The following is a 9,741-nucleotide window of genomic DNA, read 5'->3' as shown; positions in this document are numbered from 1 at the left end:
ATAAAATCGCTATTCTCTTGAGAAATGGAGACAACAAAGGTTCCAAACTTCTTTGACCATCATCATATATTATTGCAGGATTCACCTATGTGTTAAAACAATATTGACATATTTTTTTATTTTTTTTTCAAAATTTATGTGTATTGAGTTTTTCGGTAAATGCTCTATATATTGAAGATAATAATCTTTAGATTTGTTTTAAAATTTATAATCACGTTATACATTTGTATTAATGTATACTAAACTTATTTTCATGGTACGTGGACATTGGTCTAATTTGTTATCAATTAATTAAGTAAATTGCATATAATCCCTAAATCAGTGGTCTAACCACTATAAAATTGATATTCCCTAGAGAAACGGAGACAACAAAGGTTCCAAACTTCTTTCAACATCATCATATGTTATTGAAGGATGTAAATATGTATTAAAACAGTATTTTCATATTTTTTGAATTTTCTCAAAATCTATGTTTTAACCGTTACGAAAATATTGAGTTTTTCGGTAAATGCTCTATATACTGAAGCCTATAATCTTTATTGTTGTTTTAAAATTTCTAACCACATTCTATATTTGTGTTAATGTATGATAAACTCTCTTTCATGGTACGTGGGCATCGTTCTTATTTTTTATCAATTAATTTAGTGAAACTGCATGTACTCCTTAAATCAATGGAATAACCACAATAAAATCGTTATTATCTTGAGAAACGGAGACAACAAAGGTTCCAAACCTATTTGAACATCATTATATGTTTGTGTAAGATGCAACTATGCATTAAAGCAGTATTTTCATATTTTTGAATTTTTCTTAAAATCTATGTGTCCCTACGAAAATATTGAATTTTTCAGTAAATACTAATTTACTTAAGCCTATTATTTTTAGTGCTGTTTTAAAACTTCTAGCCATATTCTTTATTTTTACTAATATATGCTAAACTTCCTTTTATGGTACATGGACATCGTTCTAATTTTTAATCAATTAGTTTAGTAAAACTGCATATACTTTCTAAATTAGTTGACTAACCACTATCAAATCGTTATTCTCTTGAGAAACGGAGACAACAAAGGTTTCAAACCTCTTTGACCATCATCATATGTTATTGCAAGATTCAAATATGTATTAAAACAGTGTTATCATATTTTTTGAATTTTTCTCAAAATCTATGTGTTAACCCTTACGAAAATATTGAGTTTTTCGGTAAATGATCTATATATTGAAGCCTATAATCTTTAGATTTGTTTTAAAATTTATAACCACATTACACATTTTTATCAAAGTATGATTAACTTCTTTTCATGGTACATGGACATCGTTATAATTTTTTATCAATTAATTTAGTAAAACTGCATATATTTTCTAAATTAGTGGACTAACCATTGTCAGATGTACTTTGTACATTGTGGTACACTGTACGTTGTACACTGCGGTACGTTGTACACTCTTGTACAACTACGCTGTACGCTGTGTTTTACACTATACATTGCGGTTTATGCTACGTTGTACATTGTACACAGCGGTGTACGCCTCCGTGTATGCCAAGTGTACGCTCCAGTGTACGCCCTAGTTTACGCTCCGGTACGCCCCGGTGTACGCCCTGGTGTACGCCCCCGTGTACGCCCCCGTGTACTCACTGGTTTACGCTCCGGTGTACGCCCCCCGTGTACGCTTTCATGTATGCTACAGTGTATGCTACGGTGTATTTCTTAGTGTACGCTATGGTGTACACTGCAGTGCACTGTACATTGCGTTACACCACAATGTATTCTACGGTGTATATCTTAGTATACGTTATGGTGTACGCCCGGGGTACACAGCAGTGTACGCTCCGATGTACGCTATGTGTACGCCCTGGTGTACGTCCGGTGTACATTCCGGTGTACACCCCGGTGCACGTCCATTTGTACGCCCCGTGTGCACTCTAATGTATGTTATGGTGTAGGGTGTATGCTACGATGTACACTCTGGTATACTACTATAGTGTATATTGTACACTACGTTGTACAACGGAGTGTACTTTATTGTATAGCTCGATGTACATTATTTTGTACACCATGTATTATCAACAGGAAGCAAGTTTATATACACCATAGTGTACACAATATTCATACTATATGCATTTAGCATAGCGTAGACATAGTGAACAAAAACAATAAGCAATAGTAAAGGGATCATAGTAAGATTCAAATAAAACATGAAAGCCAAGTATTGGATGCCATTCAAATAGGTTCTTGGTTTGGATTTTATTTTTTTTTGTTTTGAATCAAGTAAAAAAACTAATATTATGTACTATGTATACTTTGTTTTACAACTTTGATTTTTATAAAAAAATCAGCTTAGTCTTATCCTTGTGTTGTCAAACCTTAATCCCGGAATTTTAATGACCTTTCTGGATGGCTAACTAATACACGACTGAACAATGGATTTCAATATATTATAACATTGATCTTCAAATTGCCCAAGACCTCTTAACCTTTTTTGTGAATTAGAAATTTGAAAAGCAAATATAAAGATGACTTAGTTTGTAGCTCAAAGAAATGAGATTTTAAGAATCCTAATTATGCATACTGGGTAGTGTAAGTCCAAAGTCATTGTCGTTAGGATATATAATGATATAGCGTAAGAATAAATTAAAAACTGATGAAATGTTTGTTGGCATAGAATGAGTAGATAATATTCCTTTATTCGATATTAGGTTTCTTGAACTCCAATAATTCATTATTTAACTATGTTTTAGTAATATGTAAAGCTTAAATTTTTAATGCGAAAAAAATAGACAACACAGATTCACGATAATTAATTGTTCAAGTATCATATTCATTTATTTACTCTCGTCATCGTGTTGCGTCTATTATACAAAAGGTGGAGCAACTTTTACCTTATAATGGGGTTGCTTTGCAAGGGAAACAACGACGTACAATAAGACAATTGATAGAAAACAAAGAGACAAAAAACTAAGTTGTTTGAAATGCTCGACATTTCTACATCTTTAACGACGCTACTTGAAAATGCCAAATATATATATGTGTGTATTTCAATCTAAAATATATGCATAGACATAGTTTATACTTTATAAGACATCTCAACTACGGCCAGTTACACCCAAAAAACTACGGCCAGGTCTCATATATATGAAAATAATTTGATTGATATATATATATATATATATATATATATATATATACATAAAAGAAATTTGTGTAATTTAACCCAAAAGCTTGTGTGAAATTTACCATGGTCTTAGAGTTTGCAAACATGAAGAACAAGATATGGAACTTCTTAACATTAGCGCCCCAGAAAACAAAATATGAAACTTCTATAAACCCATAAAAATCTTATCTAAGCATAAGTAAACGTTTAACTTTTTCTGAATATAAGTAAATGTTTAACTTATCTTCGCAAGTCCATCTTTACAAGTTTACAACCTTTTACATCGAATTATCAGATGTAACAGGTCATTCGGTTAGGTTGTGTCTCCGATTACCATGGTTTGAACACGTCATCCCAGCACTAGAACCAATCGCCCGGGCGATCTGCGTTTCTAGTGGATGTGTTCTTCCGGTTACTGCGATGGCTCCGGACTGCTTTGTTTGGAGTGGCTGCTTCTTCTCAACCCGTTTTGTATAGGTTCTCTTGTTGTTCGTGGCTTCTCTGTTGTCCCCTCTCTGCAATAATGCTCGTCTTATGTTATGCGAGTGAGGCTGCTCGGGTGTTGCTCTCTGTCCATGGTGGCTACAGTTAAGATGTCTTTCGCGAGCTGTTCTTGAGGAGCCATTCTCTTAGATCTGATCATTGGGTACTGCCAAATCTACCGGGTTCAGGTCTTGTGCTTCACCGTGGTTCCATATTTTGTGGCAAGTGGTCGTACTGATTTGTTTGTGTCCTATGGTTTTGTTGCTATGCTCGTAGTTGTTCTCTTTGTATAGCTTAGGCTGAGTAGGTGTTTTAGTTTAAATATTTTGCATCTGCTTCTCCATGTTTCTATATGTAGTTCTGTCAAAAAAAAAATGGTAATAAATTTTAACATTTTTACCAAAAAAAAAAAAAAAATTATCAGACAAACAGCGAAAGTTATGAAGCTATACAATTAATATAAAACATAGGTGTGACCACTCGATCGTAACATATACGCAAAGGCAGGAAAAAACCGTTGGAGATTATGGTTAGGTTTGGCCAAAGACAAAGCATCACTTTCTACTTTTATCCTCAGGATTGGACCAAGTTGTGGTCACTATGGAGAGCCTATACGCTACATCATTCATTTATTGAACTTGATAAATGTAGCAATGTAAAACAAAAACATCGAAACAAATTTTTGTTTTGAACGTTAGAAAGAAAATTATTGATATGGGATTTTATCAGCTTTTCACGTATTGAATGTGTTTTCTTTCATATTTACCTTGACGAGATGACGCATTCATTGTTGTGGATTGAATGCTTCGTTAAATTAACACTTTTGAAATTTGGAAAACTTTATATTTCAAACTATTTTAAATCAGATGCAGTGCTTTTTAACCTTTAAAAAGAAAATAGAAAATATTTTGTATTTTGTATTTTGAGTTATCTAATAACATAATCAGATAAGTCAAAGTACAAGAATAAAATCTGACAAAATTAGATTTAGAGTATATAGATATATTGATATAATTCAGCCGAAATTGTAACTTACTTTTCATTTTCTCTGTCCTTGTTATTTAGTTATTCTAATTTCGAACTTTACAAAATTTAAAAAATTGATATCACAAAGTATAATAAAAATTGAAGCTGTGATATAAATCCATAAGGAGTTTTCGTAAGGAGTCGTGGTTGGTCCAACTGAAGACGTCGGGTCCAATTGGCCTAAACCAAAATAGTGACACCAACAAGAAGAACATTTGTGAATGTTCAAGAGTAATAATAAACGTGACAAGTAGATACAAATTGTTGTTAGAGGAACTAGCATTTGATGAATGCAACTTTCTTCTTAAAATATCAATTATGATTTTATAGAATGCAATATACAAATCTTGTAGAATACATGTTACCAACAACAAAAGAAATGGGTAGAATACGTAATTTCTAATATTTTGTGGTTAACAAATCACAATCAAAAACTAGAAACAAGAGAAATAAATAACCAAAAAAAAAAGAAAGAGAGAGAAATAAACCGGAGGGGATCGAAGGTGGATCCGTCGACCACACGATTGCCATAATGAAAAACATTAAAAGGAAGGATGTTGTCGTCATCGATTTGGATTAGTTTACAATTAACGCGAAGATTAAAATAATAGTTAATCAACTTGTGCGTAGAGAGAGATAAAGTAGTTGTTTTTAAAACTGAAGCTGAAGATGCAGAGATCGAGGAGAGAGCAAGGAGAGCCTCGTCACTCACACAAGTCTTCGATTGAAGAAAGAAAGAGCTCATTAGTGTAATGCGATTCAAGCACGAGAATATCCAGTGAGGCTCTTTCCTTCCTTCCTTCCTTCGAGAGCGTTTTGGCTTCACGTGTTTAGATATCGAAGACTGTGTTGAAAGAGAGAGAGAGAGAGACCGGCGTAGTGATAATGGGTGCTTCGCCGGAGAAGTTGAGAATCGACATGCGAGAGGTAGAAGAGAAAAGAAGAGAGAGCAGCTGCTGCAGCAGCTCTGATTTTCTGATATCGGAAACAATCAGACGAGAGGAGGAGGAAAGCCCTGGCACTACGGAGGATTTCACAGCTTCTCCGCTTTCGTCTCGTTGGTCGGTGAAGAATGTCGACGACGGAGATAAGAAGCTTCGCCCCGTCTGTGCCAAACAATCAAGAGTCTCAGGTTCGTCCAAATGCACCCACCAAGTGTTTGCTTTTATTCCTCACTCACACTCTCAGTCTTAAAGTTCGTACCTTTGGCTATTTTGTTTACCCCTTGGAGTTTAATTTAAAATGCTGTTCTGACTAATGTAGAGATTGAGATGATGAAGGAAAGGTTTTCGAAGCTACTACTTGGAGAAGATATGTCTGGTTCTGGAAATGGCGTCTGCACTGCTCTTGCCATCTCTAACGCCATCACTAATCTTTGCGGTATGTGAAACCATCACTCTCGTGGCTTGTTGATTTAGTTCTTCTTTCGACAGATCTTGATAGGCTTGACTTTGTAAAAAATAAAGCTACCTTGTTCGGGCAACTATGGAGGTTAGAGCCTCTTCCTAAGGAGAAGAAAGACATGTGGAGACGAGAAATGGAATGGCTTCTCTGTGTCAGTGATCACATTGTTGAGATGACTCCTACTTGGCAAACATTCCCCGATGGAACCAAACTCGAGGTACATTTTGCTTATTGAGGATTTTGGATTTGTTAGGCTTGTTTGGATTTGGCAAACATTCTCAGCTTTTTTGGATGCCATTGTTTGTAGATAATGACCTGCAGACCAAGATCAGACCTTTATGTTAACCTCCCAGCTCTCAGAAAACTGGATAACATGCTTCTCGTAAGAACCCATAACCTCTCTAGCTTCTCTTTAGAGTAGTAGCAAAGGCCTCATCTTCTTCTCCTTACCTCTTTGCAGGAGATATTAGATAGCTTTGAGGAGACTGAGTTTTGGTATGTCGACCAAGGAATCGTGGCACACGAATCAGCAGCAGACGGATCATCTTCTTTTCGAAAATCATTTCAGAGACAAGAAGACAAATGGTGGCTACCGGTTCCACGTGTTTCACCAGGAGGCTTGCAAGAGAACTCAAGAAAACAGTTGCAGCATAAACGAGACTGCACTAATCAGATACTAAAAGCTGCTATGGCCATCAACAGCATCACACTCGCCGACATGGAGATCCCTGAATCATATCTCGAATCTCTTCCACGGGTAATAATATGGGAAACAAATCAATATACAATCTATATATTCAGCTACTACCTTTAAACCGTAAATTGCATTTTTTTCTTGTTAAATGTTTTCAGAGAGGAAGATCATGCCTCGGTGATTTGATCTACAGATACATTTCGTCAGATCAATTCTCACCTGAATATCTTCTTGATTGCCTTGACTTATCCTCTGAACACCAAGCCATAGAGATAGCTAACCGAGTCGAGTCATCCATCTACCTGTGGCACAAAAGGTCTAATTCAAAACCAGCTACTAATACCAAAACGTCGTGGGAGATGGTGAAAGAACTAATGGTTGATGGAGAGAAGCTAGAGTTGATGGCTGATCGAGCTGAAAGTCTGTTGATTTCCTTAAAACAACGGTTCCCTGGTCTCCCTCAAACCGCTCTTGACATGAGCAAAATCCAATACAACAAGGTAGCTTTCTCTCTAGAGATCCCCCAATCTTTCTGCTGTTTTTGATTGAATTCGTGGTTAAACAGTTTTCCATCTTGTTCTTTTGTTTTTAGGACATTGGAAAATCGATTCTGGAAAGCTACTCGAGAGTTCTAGAGAGCTTAGCGTTCAACATTGTCGCACGTATCGATGACTTGCTTTTTGTTGATGATCTTACAAGACACTCATCGGATCAGATACCGACTACATTAGGTAACAACGGTAGTGACGCTGTTAAGAACAATGCATTGTCTGCTACAACCTACACAACTCCAAGCTACTCTCCTGCAAAACCGGAGCTGGGAACATCAGTCACAACAGTGCCGCCGTCTCCTTCAAGGTTCAAGATTCCTCACAGTAGCAGCGTTAAAAGGGTCTTGACGGCTTATGTAACAAAGAACGAACCAAGACTGAAGGATATTCAGGTGGAAAGATCAAGCCGTTCATCGTCGAGTGAGAGGTTGTCTCTAGAGAAATGCATGAAGGAGTCGTTGAATGTATCGAACCTTGATCCTGGGATTTGAAAATGAATGCTCTAACTACTTGGAATAGTAGTCTCTGCTTTTGGATCTGTTCTGTTTTTTTATTATTATTACTACTTTCTCCTCCCTAGTGTTCCCTTTCTTTCTTCTTCTTGCTTGTGTGTATAGCTTTTAGATTGTATGATATTTGGAAAGATTGGGTTTAAGAGTTACAGAAAAGGAGTCTTGAGACGATAAACAGATCAGAATTTTTAGCTTTGAAGTTGTGAAGTGTATCAGGATTTTCTTATAAAAAAGTGGATGAAAGACTAAAGGAACAAGAACTACGACAAATGTATAAAGAAGCGGGAAACAACAACCTTTATAGCAATCCAAACCGATTTAACCAGACCAACTACACCATCACTCAAAAAATACATAGCAAAATAACAACTGTTTCCTTCAATGAAACTTTAGAACCAACAGCAGTTGATTTTATTTATATGCATGGAAACTTGAAACTTACTAGAGTTTTCTTACAAAACCCATATCACTGTCTTATTCATATTCTACGGAAAGTTAAATCTTGAACCGGTCGGGTTAATCACTAAAACCACGACAAAACCCCCCCCCAGACAAGCTTTCCTGGTCTTTTGCATCTAACCTTACAAACTTCTTAATACTTTTTTTGTAATAATAAGATGAGAAGTTTTTACTAATACCAACTGAGATCCACTGCTACCTCTATTCTTTTTCTTCTTCCTATGTACCTGCGGAATCAAACAGCGAACCAAACCAAAATCAGACTTTTCAGTCTTAGAACCGGGAGTAGAATTGTTCAACAATACCTTGCTGCCTTTGTAGTATAACACACTGGCTCAAGTAGTAAGATCTCCACTTAGTAATACAGAGACCCTGTAAGTTTGCAAAGAGCAGTTAGACAACGGAACAAAACAAAACAAGATAAAAAAAGATGGGGAATCAGATACCTTGCCACCAATTTCCTCTGGAAGCACTTCCGGAATCATCTTCGCCTCCCTCTTTCTTCTTCTGCTAACGAAACAAAAAAACATAACCCAATAGTTCAAAAATAATCTCTGAACAAGAGCGATAACTCTAGATTCTTTAGAGACAACAGTCAATGAACGACAGCAATAATAAGTTTAGTACTAAGACCCTTATTATAGCTCATCAACAATAACCAGTGACCAAGCACGATAACGTTAGTTCTAAACACTTTTAAAACCTCACCAAAAAAGGGTTCACAAGACCTAGTTATTGTACATGAACAATATATAACCAATGAAGTTTTTGTATTACCGCAGCAGAGTTGGCGCTGGAATTCTGACTCTGAGGCTGGAAATAAACATCAGGGCCACCGTAATAGATGGAAGAGCTCAGATGACAAGGTTGAACTCTCTCTTGTTGTTCCTGTTGATAAACTGATCCAAACTCTAATCTGTTTTTCTCAACATCACCACCTGCACATATAAACATTTCAAAACCTCCATTTTAAAATAAATAAATAAATAAATGAAATAAAGAGCAAGAACAAAGGCTTTCGTCAAAAGATTACCAGCCTTGGAGGACTTGTCGTTCCAGCCACCAGTCACAGTCTCTTGTCCCATCACCTTATGAAACAAAAGAACACACCCCATCAAATCTCAAAATCAAATTTTGATTAGAGAAACTTGTGCTCCAAGCCCCAATCACGACAAACTCTTCTTTATCTTTGTGGGGTTTTCCACTTTAAAATATATAAAAAAGTCTTCTTTTTCAAAATTAATCCTTTTTTTTCTCTTTGCAAACTATGAATAAGAACGAAATGATCTGCTATGATCGGATCAGAACAATTTCGAAAACCCTAATTTGTAAAATCTCAAAGAAATCGGCAATAAATGGATTAGAAACAGAGATGCGCCCGATCAAAATAATAAAAATAAAAGTCGAACCTTTAGAAGAAAAGAATCTCACCTAGAAGGAGGAGCAAAAATGGATCCGAAAA

General features: G+C 35.9%; 2 protein-coding genes across 5 annotated transcripts; one reads left to right on the top strand and one right to left on the bottom strand.

Moving 5' to 3' along the window:
• The first annotated feature begins 5,143 nt into the window (after positions 1-5,143).
• LOC106433553 (rop guanine nucleotide exchange factor 7) lies at positions 5,144-8,019 on the top strand. Its single transcript, XM_013874381.3, has 7 exons — positions 5,144-5,791; positions 5,923-6,039; positions 6,126-6,280; positions 6,371-6,445; positions 6,524-6,820; positions 6,916-7,257; positions 7,350-8,019. The coding sequence occupies exons 1-7, from the start codon at positions 5,545-5,547 to the stop codon at positions 7,797-7,799; spliced, it is 1,683 nt and encodes a 560-aa protein (XP_013729835.2). The 5' UTR covers positions 5,144-5,544; the 3' UTR covers positions 7,800-8,019.
• An 80-nt stretch (positions 8,020-8,099) lies between these two features.
• Positions 8,100-9,435, bottom strand: LOC125604413. Of its 4 annotated transcripts, none has more exons than XR_007336180.1 (5): positions 9,313-9,435; positions 9,057-9,217; positions 8,726-8,789; positions 8,585-8,651; positions 8,100-8,506 (listed from the first exon to the last, which is right to left on the bottom strand). XR_007336180.1 is itself a non-coding variant. In XM_048774815.1 (4 exons), exons 1-4 carry the CDS (start codon positions 9,392-9,394, stop codon positions 8,635-8,637), a joined length of 324 nt encoding a protein of 107 aa, XP_048630772.1. In that variant the 5' UTR covers positions 9,395-9,435; the 3' UTR covers positions 8,582-8,634. The 4 variants fall into 4 exon arrangements, 2 of the variants coding, with proteins under 2 accessions (XP_048630772.1, XP_048630773.1); XR_007336181.1 differs by having other exon boundaries at positions 8,726-8,786; XM_048774815.1 differs by lacking the exon at positions 8,100-8,506 and having other exon boundaries at positions 8,582-8,651.
• Positions 9,436-9,741: the final 306 nt, after the last annotated feature.

Source organism: Brassica napus, unplaced genomic scaffold (assembly GCF_020379485.1).
Source record: "Brassica napus cultivar Da-Ae unplaced genomic scaffold, Da-Ae ScsIHWf_542;HRSCAF=815, whole genome shotgun sequence".
NCBI lineage: Eukaryota > Viridiplantae > Streptophyta > Magnoliopsida > Brassicales > Brassicaceae > Brassica > Brassica napus.
Note: the sequence above shows the minus strand (reverse complement) of the source record. Positions and strands in the feature narration are given on the sequence as shown.